At 37.4% G+C, this 21518-nt stretch overlaps 1 protein-coding gene and 1 long non-coding RNA gene across 4 annotated transcripts in view; both read left to right on the top strand.

Annotated features, from left to right (window-relative positions):
• Window positions 1-16525, top strand: part of LOC136250811 (BAI1-associated protein 3-like) — an 87000-nt gene extending 70475 nt beyond the window's left edge. For 2 of the 3 annotated variants that reach the window (XM_066043116.1, XM_066043117.1), the window contains 12 exons: window positions 6698-6805; window positions 6851-7066; window positions 7191-7259; window positions 7315-7394; window positions 7450-7519; window positions 7566-7598; window positions 7684-7755; window positions 8232-8315; window positions 8366-8444; window positions 14081-14119; window positions 15510-15630; window positions 16011-16525. In XM_066043116.1, coding sequence (XP_065899188.1) covers window positions 6698-6805; window positions 6851-7066; window positions 7191-7259; window positions 7315-7394; window positions 7450-7519; window positions 7566-7598; window positions 7684-7755; window positions 8232-8315; window positions 8366-8444; window positions 14081-14119; window positions 15510-15630; window positions 16011-16284 — 1245 coding nt within the window. In that variant the 3' untranslated portion in view covers window positions 16285-16525. Of the gene's footprint in view, window positions 1-6697; window positions 6806-6850; window positions 7067-7190; window positions 7260-7314; window positions 7395-7449; window positions 7520-7565; window positions 7599-7683; window positions 7756-8231; window positions 8316-8365; window positions 8445-14080; window positions 14120-15115; window positions 15172-15230; window positions 15290-15509; window positions 15631-16010 lie in introns of all 3 variants that reach the window. The other variant, XR_010698732.1, reaches the window with a different exon arrangement.
• A 1123-nt stretch (window positions 16526-17648) lies between these two features.
• On the top strand, window positions 17649-19529 carry LOC136251922 (uncharacterized). The gene is made up of 3 exons (XR_010699265.1): window positions 17649-18230; window positions 19150-19228; window positions 19274-19529. It is a non-coding gene; the product is annotated as an uncharacterized lncRNA (long non-coding RNA).
• The last annotated feature ends 1989 nt before the right edge of the window (window positions 19530-21518 follow it).

Genomic DNA, 21518 nt, shown 5'->3' with positions numbered 1-21518 from the left:
TTATTTGTAGCTGATCTCTCTGCAGGTTGATTTGTTTTAGCTGAACTCTCTACAGGGTGATTTACTTGTAGCTGAACTCCTTACATTGTATAGTTTCTAGCTGATCTCTCTACAGGGTGATTTGTTTGTAGCTGATCTCTCTACAAGTTGATTTGTGTGTAGCTGATCTTTCTACTGGTTGATTTGTTTGTAGCCGATCTCTCTACAGGGTAATTTGTTTGTAGCTGAACTCTGTACAAGGTGCTTTTTTGTAGGTGATCTCACTGCAGGTTGATTTGTTTGTAGCTGAACTCACTAAAGGGTGATTTCCTTGTAGCTGAACTCCTTACATTGTGTCCAGTTTCTAGCTGATCTCTCTACAGAGTGATTTGTTTGTAGCTGAACTCTCTATAAGGTGATTTATTTGTAGCTGAACTCCTTACATTGTGTGTAGTTTCTAGCTGATCTCTCTACAGGGTGATTTGTTTGTAATTGATCTCTCTACAAGTTGATTTGTGTGTAGCTGATCTCTCTGCAGGTTGATTTCTTTGTAGCCGATCTCTCTATAGGGTAATTTGTTTGTAGCTGAACTCTCTATAAGGTGATTTGTTTGTAGTTGATCTCTCTGCAGGTTGATTTGTTTTAGCTGAACTCTCTACAGGCTGATTTGTTTGTAGCCGATCTCTCTACAGGGTAATTTGTTTGCAGCTGAACTCTCTACAAGTTGATTTGTGTGTAGCTGATCTCTCTGCAGGTTGAATTGTTTGTAGCCGATCTCTCTACAGGGCAATTTGTTTGTAGCTGATCTCTCTACAGGGTGATTTTTTTGTAGCTGACCTCTCTTCAGGGTGATTTGTTTCTAGCTGATCTCTCTACAAGGTGATTTGTTTCTAGCTGATTGCTCTACAGGTTGATTTGTTTCTAGCTGATCTCTCTACAGGGTGATTTGTTTCTAGCTGATTGCTCTACAGGTTGATTTGTTTGTAGATGAACTCTCTACAGGGTAATTTGCTTGTAGCTGAACTCCTTACTTTGTGTCTAGTTTGTAGCTGATCTCTCTACAGGGTGATTTGTTTGTAGCTGAACTCCTTACATTGTGTGTAGTTTCTAGCTGATCTCTCTACAGGGTGATTTGTTTGTAGCTGATCTCTCTACAAGTTGATTTGTGTGTATATAGCTGATCTCTCTGCAGGTTGATTTGTTTGTAGCCGATCTCTCTACAGGTAATCTGTTTGTAGCTGAACTCTCTATAAGGTGATTTGTTTGTAGCTGATCTGTCTGCAGGTTGATTTGTTTTAGCTGAACTCTCTACAGGGTGGTTGCTTGTAGCTGAACTCCTTACATTGTGTCTAGTTTCTAGCTGATGTCTCTACAGGGTGATTTTTTGTAGCTGAATTCTCTTTAGGGTGATTTGTTTCTAGCTGATCTCTCTACAGGTAGATTTGTGTTGATTTGTTCATTGCTGATCGCTCTAAAGGTAATTGATTTGTTGCAGTTGAACACCCTGCAAAGTGTTTTGTTTGTAGCTGATCACTCTAAAGGGTAATTTGTTTGTAGCTGAACTCTCTCCACAGTGACTTGTGTGTAGCTGAATTCTGTGTAACTGAATTCTCTAGAGAGTGACTTAATTGTAGCTGAATTTTCTACACAGTGCATGACTTGTTTATAGCTGAACTTTCTTCAGTGTGACTTGTAATGTTCTGAATCTCTATAGTGGTATATTTGCTTAACTCTCCACATGGTGACTGTCTTCTTGCTGAACTGTGTATAAGATTAGCTGTTTGCAGCTGAACTCCCTACAGAATAACTTGTGATGTAATAAAATTCTATAATGGAGTAAATAAATTAGCCGAATGCTCTATTAGGGTGACTGTTCTATTAGAGTATCTCGATCTCGCATTTGCTACACGGAGTTGGCTTTCGAATCATAACTCAGTGGTTTGTAATCCGATTCTTCTGTACTACTGCAAGGACTTTCTATGAAGATTATTCCAGCTATACACCGATTTTCAGCTCATTGCTCTAAGCGGTTTGCCTAGTAGGCGTGAAAACTAATACTTTTTTATTCATAAAAATCGATCCCGTAATTGTGACACAGGTTGGGTTTTGTGTCATATCTCCGTGGTCTTTATCTCAATTCCTTTTCAAACCACCAAAAGGCACTCCTACGATGGTTACTCCATCTACATAGCAATTTTCAACTCATTCCATGAAGCGGTTTACCCTGTAGGCGTGACAACAAATCGATCTTGTTTTACGCGAATAATCGGTCATAACTCCTGAACCATTCATCGGATTTGTACCAAATTTGATGCTAGGATTCGCCTTTGGACTCCCTTTCTGTGTGCCAAATTTCAAGGCGATCGGAGTACGCGTTTGCTTGTTATAGCAATTTTTGCAAGTGTGCGAAAAGACGAAGAAGAAGAAAAAAAAAACGAAGAAAAAAAAATGAAACTTTGGCAGCTCGTATCTCGGAAATGGCTGGAGCGATTTCCTTCAAATTTGGAATGTAGACTCCCTTGGCTGGCGGGCAACTGTGTAGCAAATGTGGTTCCAATCAGATACGTGATCACCGAGATACAAAGGTGTGAAAATGACGTTTTCGTTCTTCCTGTCAATATACTCACTGTGTGGCGCGCCGGCTTCTTGGGCCGCACGACACACTACCGTGTGTCTTGCTTGATATTGTGGCAGTAGTAGTAGTATATGGTCCTAGGTTCATTGTTGCTGTTGTTAATTCCCTAAGTAGATTCACACTGCTCTAGTGTTTACCTAGCTGTATTAAAGGGGCTTAAAGACATCAGAATTTGTGCTTGCTGGCTTGCAGCTTAGACATTGATTCTTTAGTGTCTATTCAATATTTTATACACCCATGCACAGCCAGCTAAGTAAATATTCAGTAGACAATGCCCTGTGGTTCTTCTCTTGACAGCTAGTCAACAATCAATGAAGTTCATATTGTACTCCAATAAATTCTAAGCATCACATGCCTACCTCATGTCCATAAACTAAATTTACAGTTGTAAAAAATTAATATTGAATATCCAGTAGTGCTGGGTGATATAGCTGATATATGACATATCATGATATATGCGATATGATAGCTAGAAACTATATTGCAATAGAGCACACTTGACCTTCCTAGTATAACGTGAGCTTGTAAGATCTGTAAGATGGTATCTCCAGATTCACCAGGCCTCATGCTGCACTAGTGTGACTATACCATTGGCTGTTAAAGCATTCAACCTTTCCTACCATTTGGAAAGCACTATATGCAGATCTGATTATAGCACTTAATTTGGTTCAGTGAGAGAAGAGTAGTGGTTCAAAGAGCCACTGCAATTGTGATGAAAGAATTGCAGACTAAGGTTATTGGTGAACCTGAAGATTAAGTAATGCAACTTGTAAGCTATTTATTTATTTATTATATTTATTTACTTACTAGGACTGGGCTACATACAACCAAGTAAATATACCAACATGACAATAGGGCATGTTTATACATATACCCATACCATAGCCAGCACTCAGAGCAGTGGGTGTGCCAGCAGAAATGATACATGTGCATACACAGGAAAGAGTTTAACTGACATCAGAAAATCACAATACTAAAATGTAGCTTACACAAACAAAAGACAAGAAAAAAGCGAGTGAACTATAATAGCATTAAGTGATTTGTTTATATAAAGGAGACTCAATCAAAAAGTAAGGCCACTATACACGACAAAGTGGTGAAGGCCAGCACAATATGATCCCAATATGGCACAGACTAAAGGCAAGTGCCAGTGCATCAGTAGTGTGGCTGATGTGTACACACTATGTTCATACACGACATTTTGAGCCATAGATGACATACTGGAGATACACATTAAAGCAGTAGTGTATGCAGCAGTGGAAAATCATTTTATTATCAATCCATGTGAAGGATAAAGCTGTCCTGCAGCAACTTGGGACTCACTGTGTCACCTGGAAACACTTGTAAAACAAAGAGACACTAGTCATGAACGATTGCAATAACTTTGTTGAAACTAGAGGCCACCAGTATGTGCCAGCAGTATTGCATATTTGCATTGGCACAGTGGTCACAGTCTATAATATTATACATACACATTACACAATAACATACTGTACATAGTTACAGATTAATGTATATGCAACAATTCATCTTATAGATCATAGACCATTAGCAACCACAGAAAATAATTCCAGCTAGCAATCCAGGTGAAGTACAAAGCACAGTAAAAATGTACAAAATACTGAATCGTCGGTCTGGCATTGGCACTAGTTGGCATAGTGATCACAGTCCAAAATGTTATGTACACACAACATACAGGAGATAGTTAGCTACACATTGTTGTTGTATATGCAGCAATGCATCTTCTTGTTGATTGCAGATTATTGGCAACACTATAGGCAGAAAAAAATCCCAGCTAGCTAGCCAGGTGAAGAATGAAGATGTATACAATAAAAGTAAAACATTGAAACATTCTCTTTACCTTGTTGTTCACAAGCACATCAGCTGGTAGCTATCCGAGAACACCCAATGCCTGGAGCGCTCAAAATACAATTGCAAACATTAAAACATACTTGTAATCTTGTTATTTACATGTAAAGTGGCCTCTGGCTCTCCTGGAATCACTCACGGACGTTTGCCAATCTTCTCCTTCGCGAATTTGGAAATTAAAGCATGGGTGTGGTATTGTGTGTTATATAGAATTACACATAAGTTAAAGTCATCAGCATGAACAGGCGCAACAATTATACAGTTGTACCTTCATTCACAGATGAATCTATCCCTGGTTAATTTAGGTCACCTCGTAGTTTTCTTAAACATGATATATTATTTATTTATGATGTAATTTTAACCACATTTCGTATTATTCTTAGTACTTGGTTGTATAATTATTTGATTATCCAAAGAGGAAAGGGTGGCACCACACAAGGGTGCTTCCCCACAAACCTTACATATATACACATACAAAACACGAAACTACCCACATACAAAAACAAACACACAAATACACAGAAAACCTATTTACAAAAAAAAGCATGAAAACAGAGTGCACACAAAATGGCACCAAAAAAAATCTTAACAGCATGTCAAAAAGCATCATGATTAGATAAGGATAGAATGTTAAATGGGATCTTGTTCCAGATAAATGGTGTGCAAACAAACAAAAAAATAATTTAATGAATTGATGGTAATCTGTAGCGGAACAATACAAAATGAAGCAAACCAACATTCCTTTTGATATTCTATAACTGTATAAAGTGCATGCAATTAGCTATGCAGTGAATATATGAGTACTATATGATCGTGTTCCTGTGTAAAATTACATGAATAAAAAATAGCAATCCATCTTGAACTGTTGGTACATATAGTGACATACTTATATTCATATCGTGAATAAGTTTTGCCATGACATGACATAAGGAAAATCCATATCGCCCCAGCACTATATACTATCCAGCAGTTTATGACATGTATATAACAATTTTGTTGCAGCTGCTACCTTGTAACTTTAGTCTTCCTCAATCAAGACTAATATTACATGCAGTTCTCTGCCATTTCCATTAAACATGACATACAGAAATGATCATGTGAATGATGAGATACACCTACATCGGAGCAGCTACAATTGATTTCATTACTGATAATTTACCATTGGTGTGCAATTGATCTTCAAGAGTAGTGAGTTTGCACAAAAGCTCCAAAGCTGAAACAGTATAAATAAAATTTTTAAATTTCTGATGCTAAAATACCATCCAAACCCTTATTACTACATCCTTGGTTATGCGAGTCTATTACACTGTGGACGTTCATTAAAAGTGTTTAAAATGCTTTGTTGTGCCTAGATAACTAAGTGCTGTTATCCACAGCTTGTTGGATCTTGTGTAGCAGGCATAGGAAAAGTGATGATTCATCACACTGACAGTCTTTCAAGAGGACATTACTCGGCACCTTAGCATGAAGTATAGTGTTATTCTTTTAGTTCTCTACAGCCTTACATGCTATTTATAGCTAACCTCAATTTTACATTTACACTCATAATAAGCATAACAATGTAGTAAAATATTAATTATATTATTTATGGCAAGTTTACGGCAGACTGAACAACTGCTTACAATAGTAATTCCAGTATATAAAAGGCTGCGGTGTAGTCTACCAAGAGATTGTCAGTTCAGATACAAGATTTACTGATAATGGGGTGTATGTAGATAATCTTAGAACAAAGGTTCCAGCTTGACTATTCCAATAAGTAGTCCCACCCATGTCAGTATTAAGTGCTGGCTGTAATAGGTCTGGGGAAATTACAACTCATTACCAGTTCTACTGGACTTTAGCAGCATGTACAGTATAGCCATGGTGGGAGTTATGTCCATAGATACATAAACTTTTATTACACTAGTGTTGGGGCTATTATACTCATTGCTCATTGCTGTTGTTCCTTAGCAACAATGGCTCTTCATCACCAAACCAAAGAAAAGCCTGCAAATAAGTATACGTGCTTGTGGCCATATGCTGCACTACAGGGTCATGGTGCACCAGATTTTAACTATTGCCTACTACCCCTATCTTATCAATCTCCAAAAGTAGTCATGTTCAATTATAATTGTACACTACCAATGGCTACAATTGGGTCACACAATTATGTAATATATTTGTACATACATATACATAATATTATGATACACATTTTATTCTTACTGTATGTAGGTTATAAGTGAAGCAGCAAAGCATTATGCAGAGGAGAGTCACAAGTCCTTGAAGGAAAAAGAATTTCTTCGTGATGCCAGTAGTAAAGAATTTTTAGTTTCTGAACAGGTAACTCTGCTAAACCTTTCATCCATGTATCAAATCTTCCAACAGTTATGCATCAGTCTAAATGACATTGAGTACACGATAGGGGAACTATCAACATTACCAGAAACTCTTCAGTTTGAACAAATAATAGCAGAACTTACAATAATTGAAGGAGAAGAGCAAGCTGCATTAGCTCATATAACACTGAGTAATCTGATCTGTAGTACTCAGGATGATGTGCAGTGTCGTCTTGAGAAAGTGGTAAACAGTGTTGCCCAAAAGGTGAATAGAAATCAGATATTGCATTAATCCCTAAAATTTATAATGTAAATATAATTTGTTAAATACACGATTTTTACTTCATTTCATAAATGCCTTCAACATAATAATGTGTTCCTTAATGCAGTTTTCTAATGATATCACTTTGCATTTGAAGCAAATTCTGAAGAAAAGTCTCGAAGTTGGTATTGTGGAGGTAAGAATTATGAAACAGTGTACAATTACCATATGAAGAGTCATTTCCCCAATAGGTCATTGATCCAATGATGAAATACTTGGAAAAGAACTTGTCAATATTTGATAATTCTCTTCTACCTTCAGTTTTGGAAATGTGAATAAAATCTCTCACTTTACATTTTATATGTTTATTATATTTAATACTACAGCATGTCGCAGGAGATTTGGAATGTCACTGTTCTTTGCTTAGAAAATGTGGTTAAAAATCAATTGAATCAGGTTAGATGATTATTATTGTTACTATTATTATAATTACTACCTGCAGGAAAGTACTAGACTCCTCAGGGAGACAGTGAGAGTGAGTAGCACATGGCATTATATGTGTGTCTGTGTGTCTGTGTATTCATGAACAGAGCCTTCACCTTAGTCCATGTGTATTTTAGGAACTAGAGAATTTTTTCCATTCTAAGGGAGCTGGACTACCAAAAGATAAAATAGAATCTAAGGAATACAAGGTTTGAATGCATAGTTGTAGACCATGTAAATGAGGTGTATATACACCTGCATAGGATATTATTAGGTCATAACAAATCAATCTTTTGTTTCATGGGATGTGGTGGGTCAGTGTTTTTTAGCTGACTCAAAATAAATGTAAATCATGTGATCTCTTTAAAAACAGAGCTAGTGTGGCTGTAGACACTGAAATATTGTGCAAGTAGTAATAGGTATAGTAGCATAGGGGAGGGGAATGGACCTCCCTTTCATGAGGACTTTAGTATTTGCACTTGTAAAGATCGAGATACTCTAATACTCTATAATAGAGCAGTAATATGTACCCTAATAAAGTAGTCTGCATTGTTATTTATTTTTCTACTTGCTGGGTCACTTCTAGAAGACAAACAGTCCATGAAACATATGATTTACTTTGGTATATGGCTTTATGTATGTAGTTACCTGTGCATACAGGTCCACTATACAATATATTTTCTAGAAATTGTGCGAGGTATTAGACATGCAGGCCACACCTGATGATGAACTTTTCCACAGTCACCTAAAGTGTCTGGCTAAATCAACTGTAAGGATAGCATTTTATTGTGTGATTACTGATGTGGTGCTGTGATACAGAAACTTGGTGATGGAAACGATGGTCTATTGTACTTCAATGTTGGTTACATCCGGAGCAAGCAAACACTGGAAGTTTTCGGTGAGGAGTATTAGGTATTAGATAGGAACCACCCTTTGAATAGTACTGAGTGGGTGATGTTTTAATGTGAATACATATGTGTTACATGTTTCAGCTTAAGGAATGACAATGATGATGTTTTCTTCTACCGCAACAACTAATGAATGTTTATCTGTAATAAATACAATAAACGTGCATTAGTTTATATTGTGGTAGAGAAAACATTATAAGTTATATATAGTTACATTCTGTTACGAGGGTGATATCATTGTTATTACACGAATCTGAGGTGGAGCCGAGGACGAGTGTAATAACAATGATATCATCCAAGTATGCGGGATATAACTATTTTATATCCCAGTGTGTGGAAGTTTACATATAGTAAATTGAGTTCCAGTTTGAGTTCCTGTCACTGTGTTCAAGATTTCGTCTGAACTGTGTGGAGATTCAGCTTTGTAGCTACAACAGAGACCCTCCATACTGTCTATAAACTGTAGTGAAGAGCGATGTTACAGAGCAGCAGTTCCAGGTATGGTTCGCCTTCGCGGTATGGTGGTGTTGCGTGGCGTGCAAGAGAAAAAAAGACCAAAATAAGTGGCTACCGTAGTCTGAGATAGAACGATGAAGCTAGAGGTTATTGAAAGAAGTTAGTTCTTCACCGTTGGGACTGTTTGGTGGAACGAAAATCGGCACAGACTGTTCTTGACATTGGTTAAACTATCATATTGGTAACTTGTAGTGTTACTGTGTAAAGGATTAACTGTTTTCTTGTAAGATTTAGCAGGCTTAAGTGCTGTACTGGTGTGTTTTGTATCAATATTTCCTTATTTGGCTTTTTGTTCCATTGGTAAACAATACCATTCGCGGTTATTATGATGTCACGAACGAGACTGAGTGGCTCCACAACAGGGTGATAAGTTAGTTATCACTGGGTGATAACTAATATATTGTACAGTAGCAGTGCCGCTCTGTCTAGCTGTATGGTAGTTATAACCCAGCGTGGCATTTTGACACTCCCACTCACTGGGATTTAACTATCATTCTTACACTTCCTGCTTGTAAATGTCAGAAAATATAACACCAAAACATTACATGATGGATTTGCTAAGTCACAGCAATCACCATGAGCCAAATCCCAATTCTGTAGACCAATGTATACACAATTGCAAGTATGAATGTGAATACAGTTTATTTTTAGTATATATACTTTTAATAGCTGCATGGACATCAAATGAAACTTTCAGATTTGGCAATTGTTAACTTGATTGCTAACCTAACACTGGCTAACAGTGAAGGTAATCTGGTCATGACACTGAGGTTTCACACATTTATGGGTAAAACAGTGATATTTGAAGAATTAAGTTCCACTAAATCCAATATTTTTCCAATGCTGTCAGTATAGCCCACTATAGTTTGTAAGCTGTTACAGGTATGGTTAAGATTGAGTCACAACTCACCAACTGAACAGTTATACTAGTTTTCTTAGTACTATTTTAATGTCTATACTACTGTCTTTGTACATGTAGTACTATGACTCCAAAACTACTCTACATATTAAGTTGACGTTTGGTATTAGTAAATATAACCCATTCCTTGGACACTGTAGATAATAACGAGAGAATAAAAAGAAATTTGGAAATAGTGTTAACTATGTGAGACGGTCACATATAACACTCTTTAACAGACTATGTAAAAAGCAGGTAATGTTATGGTGTTCAATCCAAACAGTGAAGCTGTGAAAAGGGGTTCAGCCTTCCAAAAATAGGTTACCATGAAAAAGATGTGGTATCAAAGGTGGTAGCCAAGAAATGCTACAATTATGTTATATTTGTAACATTACAAAGTAATTGACATTACAAAATTTCCTTGGCTGTTACATTTGATATGATATTTTTCATACTAGAAAGACCGCACCCTTTTTTACAGTTTGGCTGTTTTTGGTACCTCTCAGTGACAGTATCTCAATCAAGCTTGTTTCACATAATTATTTGGTTTTTGCTTTTTTCTGCTTAGCTATAATACTTGTAGAGTCATTTTAAATCACAAAAAGTCACTGCTACATTCTGATTTGGTTAACCTATCTGTAAACCTATTTAAACTTATTTACCCTGAGGCATGACAAAAAAATCGCTTTTGTAATTTTTGAAAATTGCTTGTAACTTTTAATGGAGTTTAACTAAGGTTAATGTTGGAAGCCAATTGCGCAAAGGTGGGGGAGGGTAATACCATTAAGGAGCAGCTACGGCATTATAGGAATGGGCATCAGTTAGAGCGTTATGTTAATGCATGCACGAAAGATCCAATGAAAAGCCATGCGGTTGGTGATAGTGTCTTTCTCCCCACCTGAGCCCCACCCCCTAGGTTTAGGAAACATTAAGTAAAACATTTTTTAAAAACAGTGGGTAGGTTTTTACTGCGAACGTGTACATCCCAGGGTAGGAAATGCACCTACACTTTTGAGTGTGTCTCCAGTGTGAGATATAGGAGTTCCTTGTTGGCTTTTTCATCCCAAGATTAGCTTGGGGTATGATAGTGCAGGGTTACTTTAGGAGCCCTAGGTGTGCATTGAAAAATTCCTGTGGCTTTAAAGTTAGTAAATCCCCAGGTATTTCACCTCCAAGCTTCATGCAATCAAGAGAGCCACTATTGTGGCTATACATCAAGTGGTCCCATTACAAAATCAAATAGGAGAATCCTGGGAACCCTGCACAACTCACCAAAACAACCACCATCAATAGACGGCGGTTGATAAAGGCAGCTCTAGTATGCTTTATCAATAACTGGAAGCAGCTAATATTAAACAAGTGTGTTAGGGTTAAACAAGCAATCAACATTAACTAATCTGTAACACTAATTGGAAGATAAGTGTGCTGTATTTTGTTCTTTATACCATCCAAATTTGAATAGAATCCAATAAAGTTTGTGTGAGTTACGTATGTGTAGCAATTTTTGTTTGTTATACAAAAAGAAAAAATAGTGGAAGATGAAAAAATAGGAAGAGAGTGTCTCAAAGACATCTGGACTGATTTAGCTCAAGTTTGGTATAAAAGATATCCCAGCTCTTAAGAGATATCATTACACAGCAAAAATGGGTTATTTCTGTTTACCGTGTGTGAAAATCATGTTTTCTTGATTTTTGTATAATATGCATCCTTGTCTGGCACATGCTTGGATGCATTGGCTTTCCTTGGCCACATGAAACACTGTATTGTGTCTTGGTTGCAATATAGTGCCAAATTGTCATGATATTTCAATCTAGCCAAGCTGTAAAAAAAGTGTGCGGCCCTCAGAAAGGCTATGGTGAAAAAAGATGTGAAATCCAAGGTGGCGGCCAAGAAATGGCTGTGATGGTAGGTTAATGGTAAAAATTTTAATAACGACAATTCAGGTAAAGCGGCACAAAAATTCACCTGAATTGTCGTTATTAAAATTTTACCATTAACCTACCATCACAGCCATTTCTTGGCTGCCACCTTGGATTTCACATCTTTTTTCACCATAGCCTTTCTGAGGGCCGCACACTTTTTTTACAGCTTGGCTGTTTTGGATTAGATTTCATTTCTTTTTGTATTTGTCTACCCCAAAGCCGGCCTATGGCCAGCTTTGGGACATTTTTAACCTATGTTTTTTTTCTTTACTACACGAAGAAGAAAAGATGAAGTAGATGTACTTTAAATATTTTATCAGTGAATGTACAAATTATATATATAATACATATGTGACCGGATTTGCGAAAAGGGGCCTTCCACACACATCCAATTTGCCAACTTTGACAATTGATAACTTCAGATTGGAAAGAGCTATTGCCTTGAAATTTGGGCAGTGGTGATTTCTTTGCAGCTGAACTCTCTACAAGGATATTTCTTCTAGCTGATCTCTCTACAGGGAGATTTGTTTGTAGCTGAACTATCTACAAGGTAACTTCTTCTAGCTGATCTCTCTACAGGGTGATTTGTTCATAGCTGAATTCTGTACAGGTGATTTGTTTGCAGCTGAGCTCTTTACAAAATGGTTTCTTTGTAGCTGAACTCTCTACAAAGTAACTTCTTCTAACTGATCTTTCTACAGGGTGATTTGTTTGTAGCTGAACTATCTACAAGGTAATTTCTTCTAGCTGATCTCTCTACAGGGTGATTTGTTTGTAGCTGAATTCTGTACAGGTGATTTGTTTGCAGCTGAGCTCTTTACAGAATGGTTTCTTTGTAGCTGAACTCTCTACAAGGTAATTTCTTCTAGCTGATCTCCCTACAGGGAGATTTGTTTGTAGCTGAACTATCTACAAGGTAACTTCTTCTAGCTGATCTCTCTACAGGGTGATTTGTTTGAAGCTGAACTCTCTACAAGGTAACATCTTCTAGCTAATCTCTCTACAGGGAGATTTGTTTGTAGCTGAACTCTCTGCATGGTGGTTTCTTTGTAACTGAACTCTCTACAAGGTGACCTCTTCTAGCTGATCTTTCTACAGGATGATTTGTTTGAAGCTGAACTCTCTACAAGGTAACATCTTCTAGCTAATCTCTCTACAGGGAGATTTGTTTGTAGCTGAACTCTCTACATGGTGGTTTCTTTGTAGCTGAACTCTACAAGGTGATTTTTTCTAGCTGAACTATCTCTTTCCATAGTTGCATGAACTCCCTACAAGGTAACTTCTTCTAGCTGATCTCTTTACAGGGTGACTTGTGTGTAGCTGATCTCTATACAGGTTTCTTACTTCTAGCTGATCTCTTGAATTCTCTTCAGGGTGACTGTTCTATTAGGATGATTGCTCTATTAGAGTATCTCGATCTCGCACTTGCTACACCAAATTGGATTTCGTGTTATAACTCCGTGGCTTTAAGTCTGATTCTTCTACACCATTGATGAGCCTTTCTAAGATGATTACTCCATCTGTGCAACGATTTTCAAAGCATTACCCCAAGCGGTTTATCTGGTAGGCGTGGCAAGCAGTCGTTTTTTTTTTTATTAGCTAATCTCGATTGCGTAATTGTTACACACTGTTGGTTTTTTCGTTGTATCTTCCTGTTTTTTAGCTCGATTTCTTTCAAACCACAAAAGGTTTGAGGTTCAATAGTTAACCTATTCACCCACCGATTTTCAGCTTCTTCCCATACGCGGTTTACCCTGTAGGTATGACAACATATTGGTGTTATTTTTCGTGAATAATTGCTCATAACGCTTTGCCTGTTTATTGTATTCCAGCCAAAGTTGGTACCGAGATGCGCCTTTATATCTCCCTTCTGTGTGCCAAATTTCAAGGCAATCGGATATGGCGTTCGAGTTTTATAGCAGTTTTTGTAAGTGTGCGACAAGAAAAAGAAAAATAAGAAGAAAAAAAAACCAAAGAAACTGAGCCAATTTTTGAAGTCGCATATCTCGGGAACGCGCGTAGCGATTTTGCTCAAATTTGGAATGTGGAGTGCTACAGTTGGAGGGCATGTCCACAGCAAAAATCGTCTTGTTTCATCAAGGAAGCACAGAGCTACGGAGGTGCGAAAATTGCGTTTTCTTTGTTCCTGTCAATATACTCACGGGTGTTACGCGCCGGCTTCTTGGGCCGCACGACACACTACCGTGTGTCTTGATACAATGATATATATGTATTGCATGTCACTTTATTGTGTTGAATAACTTGTACTCTTTTTTGCATTTGCTTGCAGTAATAAAGGCAACAAATTTACCAGCGTTGGACAGTAATGGTATGCATGATATCAAGATGTATTGCATAATAGCTATGCACCAGGGGCAGATCCAGGGGGGGGGGGGGGGGGGGCCTTTGGGGGCTGAAGCCCCCCCTTCATATTTAGGCTTTACTTGATCAATATGCTGAGTATTATAATGAAATTTTATCTTAACATAATTATATGATCACTAATAATACAAATACTCATAAAACCACCTTATAAACATCTTTCCAAGGTATTATCAGTGGATTTATGCTAAAGTTTATGCAACAAGGACCTGGATCAGCATTGGAGGTGTACAAGATCGAGATACTCTAATAGAGCAGTCAGCTAACTACTCTAATAGAACATTTACTGGAAACATGTAGTTGGTTCTGTTATGGAATTTTTCCAAATCTGCCTGCGCCTATACATACAATGAAGTGCATTGGTCTGTTTAAAGGGCTTCATTCATCTACTTGTGTAGTTAATATGTATGACAATACTTAATTCAGGTACACAATTACCATTGAAAATGCTCTCAGATTCAATCTTGTATTGTTCAAATTTCAAAATTTTTCACTTTCAACATTCTTATTCTAACATGCACATATTCAGTGTTGTGCAATTGTGAGAGGGGTGCATCATGTACTTGGTTGTCTGTACCTACCCAAACTTTTCCATTAGCAAAATGCTTCAGAGAGCCATACCTATAATCTAAAGGCAGTATATAAAATATCTACAGGCAGAAAATATTATGAATTTTATGTGGAAATGTCTCCAAATTGCAGTATTTTAGCATCTATTTTTAAAAGTTTTCCTTGGGGGGGGTGCATGCCCCCAGACCCCCCTAGTTCCTTCGCACACCTCTACCCAAGAGATCAGTACCTTGAGTTAGCCCCCCCCTTTTATAAATCCTAGATCCGCCCCTGTGCACTGTATATATGAATGTGTATATGGGTGGTGTGTACACTTAGCTGATTGGTGATTTGTTAGATGAATATCATAGGATGCTATTGTTGTGTACATTAGGCCTGCAAATTATGTCACCATATTTAGAGGCACAGTAGATAGACAAAAGCATTGAGGTAATGCCAGTATTTTGTACATTGGGTATCTTCAACTCCATACCATTTGCTTGATATAGATTGGGATACACAGGCACACAGAGTAAAATATCAGATTTATATACAGGTACTTGTAAAGGTAAGAGTGACTAAATATCAAGATCCTCAATTAGTGCTGTAACCACATGTTGAAATATCCTTGCACAGATGGTAATAGAACAAACATAATACAATATTTGTAAAGCATACTTGGGGCATATAGAGGTAAAACTAAGCATAATTTTGGAGCATTGCTCAATAGCATTATAATTGGCTCAGGCCTAGTATACATAACAATACATTATGGTTATGTTCTGTAGGATCAAGTGATCCTTATGTGGTTGTACTACTGAAGCCTAAAACAAGATTTGAAATTGAAGCAGTGCAGACGGAGCATCGTAAGAAGAGTCTAAATCCTGAATATTACAAACGTTTTGATATGTAAGTAATGACAGGAGTAGTTATGCGAATTAAACAATTAATTGGGGCACCTCTTACATTTGTGTGGTTGCAGTACCATAGTATACTGAAAATTTGTTTATGTACTGACTGCTACTAGCTACATCTTTTTAAAAGTAGCCTGTTTTCATTATGGTAAAGTATGTGTTTTGATGTGAACATCACATGTAGTTTTTGCACATGCAAATAAATTTACACATGCAGGAAATGTATTTTAAGTATTTTAAAGCAAGAAGAGGCTTTGCTGAATACTGAAGCAGCAACATAATTACTTGGTTTTATCCCTGCTCTTGTAGCTACTGCCTTGTAGTGTAGTACTCCATGTAGATGTCCTATATAAATAAAAATGCTCCCCTTTATAGAGAAGTCAAGGAGGATCTTCTTGACATGACTGGATCTGTTCTGACACTAAGTGTCTATGATCGTGATTTTGTGAAAGATGACTTTGCTGGAATGGTGGTGATTGAAGGTACAGAAATCCCTCGACTTCCTGGTGGCTCCTCCGATATTGATGATCCTAATACTCCACAGAGAAAGACTTATGAACTCCCTCTAGTTGTGGACACTATGACTCCTGAATTAGAAGAATTAATAAAGAGAAATTCTGAGTATAAAAATGAACATTTATCAACATAGAAAATTCAACTCATTTAGACAAAAATGAAGAAACAGAACATTTTTCTATGTGCATATATTTAAGATTCATCTTGTGATATAAATACATTAGGTCTATCTATTCTTATGACTAAAAACTGCAGAATATATAGCAGCATATGGTCATAACATTCAGTTTGTATTGCCTGGGGTTACATTTAATGTCTGCATGCACTGTCAAGTCTACTTTCCCCCATGGAAATGAAGAGTTTCTTCTTGCAAACCTGTTCATCTATCCAAAACAGCCAAGCTGTAAAGAAAAGAAGTGCTGCCAGACGGCACAAAATTCACCTGAATTGTCATTAGTAAAGTTTTTACCATTAATCTACCATCACAGCCATTTCTTGGCCGCCACCTTGGATTTCACATCTTTTTTCACCATAGCATTTTTGAGGGCCGCAATCCTTTTTTTACAGCTTTGCTGTTTTGGATTAGATTTCACTTCTTTTTGTATTTGTATACCCCAAAGCTGGCCTATGGCCAGCTTTGGGGCTTTTTAACCCTTTTTTGTAAGAAAAAGATTTTATAAATACTTTAACTAAATCTGATTTTATCAGTAAATGTGCAAATTATATATATATAATTAGGGTTGGGAGGTATTTAGGTATTAGTAGTTAAAAAGGTATTTTTCAGATACTGTTGTGGCTTTCTAAAAATACCGAATACTGAATTTAATGTATTAATTAAATTTTTGGTGGTTTAGTGGTGGCTAAACATGAAGTCAAGCCCCATACAACCATGTTTATGCTGTGGACAAGACAAACACAATAATTTACCTTTTGAGATATTCAAACCTTACTTTGTGGTACAATTGTCATTTCATTTGTTCCTTTAAAAAGTAACTTTCACTACTGGCACAGTGTGGGTATAAGTATAAATCATAGCTTACCCAGGTTTTTAAAAGTGTACAATATAAAAGGTATTTAGTGATACCGAGGTATTTTTCCTAATACCGTACCGTTCTTCAAAAAAAGCAATACCGCCCATCCCTATATATAATACATATATTTATTACATGTCAACTAATCCCTACAGCATAACTTTTTTGCAGCTAATTAATCTATACTGAGTGACTTGAAATGTAGCTGAACTCTCTACAGGTTGATTTGCTTGTAGATGAACTCTCTACAGGATCCTCTCTACAGGGTGACTTGACTCTAGCTGAACTCTCTGCAGGGTTATCTGTTTGTAGTTGAACTCTCTACAGGGTGATTTGTTGCAGCTCAGCGTTGAAACCGGGTCGGGTCAACCGGGTCAACCGGGTCACATTTTCTCCGGGTCATCCGGGTCTGACCCGGTTTACAAATTATCCGGGTCTGACCAGGATTGGATCACCTGAGAAACGAAATTGATCGTTTAACGACGTGGAACCTATAAACGCTAGTCGCGTAGCTCTTTCGTGAGCCACGCCCACTTATCGCGTTACAAACATACGCTCAGCCACGCCCATTTATTAGTAAGTGCAGTCTGTAGCATGAAACTGTGTCCGTTTCTGTCTGCAAGCTTACGTGGAGCCACGCCCACTAATCGATTAATGTATGAGTTGTATATAGTCTAGGTCTAGTCTTGCAGCAGGATAAGTGTTTTGTGAGCCACACCCATTTTAATATATTGGGAAATTGCAATACTAAGTATGTATGAAGCCACACCCAATTGCTGTCTGTAAACTCACAGTAGCTACGTGGAACCAAACCCACTGACTGATTTTAAATTATAAACTTACCGGCTTAGTTATCACATAACTACTCGTTTACTCAACACGAATCGAATGCTCAAAACGTAGTCTCGCTCGCTCGAGAATACCCGAAACATAGCTCTTATCGCGCGCCTCGGCTTAATTTAATCCGGGTCAAATCCGGGTCAGTGGGTCATCCGGGTCAGCAGTAGTGACCCGGTTTCAACGCTGTTGCAGCTGAACTCTCTACAAGGTAACTTCTAGCTGATCTGTCTACAAGGTGACATGTTTCTTGCTGATCTCTCTACAGGACCATTTGTTTGTAGCTGAATTCTCTACAGGGTGATTTGTTTACAGCTGAACTTTCTACATGGTGGTTTCTTGGTAGCTGAACTCTCTACAAGGTGACTTCTTCTAGCTGTACTCTCTACAGGGTGATTTGTTTACAGCTGAACTCTCTACATGATGGTTTCTTTGTAGCTGAACTCTCTACAAGGTAAGTTCTTCTAGCTGATCTCTCTACAGGGTGAATTGTTTGTAGCTGAGCTCTCTACAGAGTGATCTGTTCATAGCTAAACTCTCTATATGATGGTTTCTTTGTAGCTTAACTCTTTACAAGGTAATTCTTCTAGCTGATCTCTATACAGGGTGAATTGTTTGTATCTGAACTCTCTACAGGGTGATCTGTTTGTAGCTGACCTATCTACAGGGTGATTTGTTTGCAGCTGAACTCTCTACATGATGGTTTCTTTGTAACGCATATTTTATGGCTGATTTTGCGAAGTATGCGGAATAAATAAAAAAACAAAGAAATTAAAACGACATTTTGTTGGCTTGTATCTCGGAAATGGCTGGAGCAAGTTTCTTCAAATTTGGTATGTAGAGTCCCCTAACTGGCTGGCACTTCTGTAGCAAATTTGGTTCTAATCAGATTAGGGATCACAGAGCTATGTAGGTGTGAAAATTGCATTTTCTGTCTTCCTGTTAATATACTCATGGTGTGGCGTGCCAGCTTCTTGGGCTGCACAACACACTACTGTGTGTCTTGATGTCTGATTGATGATATAAACAGAATGATGGGATATTCTTTGCTTGTTATGTATTTCATGAAATTAACCAAAGTGTACCAAAAGTTTACCAGTTAGAGTTTTCATTTGTTATCTATTTCACAGAATGAGCCAAAGTGTACCAAAAGTTTACCAATTGGAGTTTTCACATCAAAATCTGTTCTGCTGGTAACGACGATTTCCAGTGAGCCATTCTCATTGTTGTACACTCCATGTACTTCCTGTTCAGACAGTTGGAAGTTGGTGAGTTTTCCTGAAGCAAACAGCAGACTGGCCAAGGACAACAGAGTAATTCATAGATCAGTTACTGTATTGCAGACCATTGCCTATAGATACTGTCAGTAAACACCTAGATTACAAGATGTTAACATGTGTACAGTAGAGCCACATCACTCTTTGTCATGCCTTATCAGTGAAGTGTTACTGCTAATGTTCAAATTGACTATTTATAGTTAAATATGTACAGCTATGCATCTTATCTTTTATGCACCACAGTTAAACTATAGATGTTAACTATCAAACAGCTGATATGAACAGTCAGCTGATATGGCAACTGTAAACATTTGGATTTATAATATTTTGACTGTCAGTAAACACATAGATCATAAGATGTTTACTTGTGTACATATATGTGTACGTGAAGAGTCACATCATGCTATGTCAGCTAACTGTTTGTGTTAGCTGCTTGATTTATATCTAGTTCACCTGTAGTGAAGTACTAGTGCATAAATGATACGATGTATATATTATACATATGTAATTACGTATAGCGTATAATGCATATTTTTAGTAGTGAATTTGTTATACACCATAAAAAGCAGCAGACTATATGTCTCTATGTACTTCCACATTTTAAATACCGTTTTAGAGTCTGATGACCCCATACCACACTGGTTGAAAGAAAACAAACCTTTTAGAGCCCATATTGTTAGCTCAATCACTAGTCTACAGATAGTGTACAATAATGTACATTTTTGTAGTCACTTCCTCACTTCTCTATGGACCACATTACCAACTTTGTCTGTACTTTGGATGGACACAAGGTTATGATAAAAAAGAATATGTGAATGCAAATCTAAGGCAACATATTATAGTGCAGTAGAAAACCTAACTTGGTAATGAAAAGTTGCAGAAACAAACCTGTGTGTGTGTGTGTGCCGGTGTGTGTGTGTGTGTGTGCCGGTGTGTGTGTGTGTGTGTGCCGGTGTGTGTGTGCCAGTGAAAAGACTGCTGCTGCTAGGTAATGTCAAAAGTTATCAACCATCTATTACTACATGATTTAGCATCAGAAAATCAGGAAATATTGGTGTCATCACCTGGCAATTTCAGTATTTTATAATATTACATTTTTTCAGATCATCATGTAAAATGAAAACCTTTATCTACTGCAGGGTGTAAGTGAGGACTCCCTGCAGTATTGAACACCATATAATGTACAATAGCATAGGCACAGTACAGGGGCAGATCTAGGATTATAAAAGGGGGGGACTAACTCAAGGTACTAATCTCTTGGGTAGAGGTGTGCAAAGCACACTTCCCAGCATGCAAAGCATGCTGGAACTAGGGGGGTCTGGGGGCATGCCCCCCCCCCCCCCCCCCCCAAGGAAAACTTTTAAAAATAGATGCTAAAATACTGCAATTTGGAGACATTTCCACATAAAATTCATAATATTTTCTGCCTGTAGATATTTTATATACTGCCTTTAGATTATAGGTATGGCTCTCTGAAGCATTTTGCTAATGGAAAAGTTTGGGTAGGTACAGACAACCAAGTACATGATGCACCCCTCTCACAATTGCACAACACTGAATATGTGCATGTTAGAATAAGAATGTTGAAAGTGGAAAATTTTGAAATTTGAACAATACAAGATTGAATCTGAGAGCATTTTCAATAGTAATTGTGTACCTGAATTAAGTATTGTCATACATATTAACTACACAAGTAGATGAATGAAGCCCTTTAAACAGACCAATGCACTTCATTGTATGTATAGGCGCAGGCAGATTTGGAAAAATTCCATAACAGAACCAACTACATGTTTCCAGTGAATGTTCTATTAGTTAGCTGACTGCTCTATTAGAGTATCTCGATCTTGTACACCTCCAATGCTGATCCAGGTCCTTGTCGCATAAACTTTAGCATAAATCCACTGATAATACCTTGGAAAGATGTTTATAAGGTGGTTTTATGAGTATTTGTATTATTAGTGATCATATAGTTATGCTAAGACAAAATTTCATTATAATACTCAGCATATTGATCAAGTAAAGCCTAAATATGAAGGGGGGGCTTCAGCCCCCAAAGCCCCCTCCCCCCAATCCGCCCCTGCAGTAGTTTTATTTAGTACAAATGTATGAGAAAATGCAATATTATATATCCCATACATGGACAATTCAGGCACCCAAACAAGTTTACAACATGAAAACATGCTTGTTCCTGTACAAAGCCATTGGGAGTGAACACATGTTCA

The sequence above is a fragment of the Dysidea avara genome, chromosome 3, assembly GCF_963678975.1.
Source record: "Dysidea avara chromosome 3, odDysAvar1.4, whole genome shotgun sequence".
NCBI lineage: Eukaryota > Metazoa > Porifera > Demospongiae > Dictyoceratida > Dysideidae > Dysidea > Dysidea avara.
The sequence above is the reverse complement of the archived record's forward strand: the minus strand, read 5'-3'. Positions and strand labels throughout refer to the sequence as shown.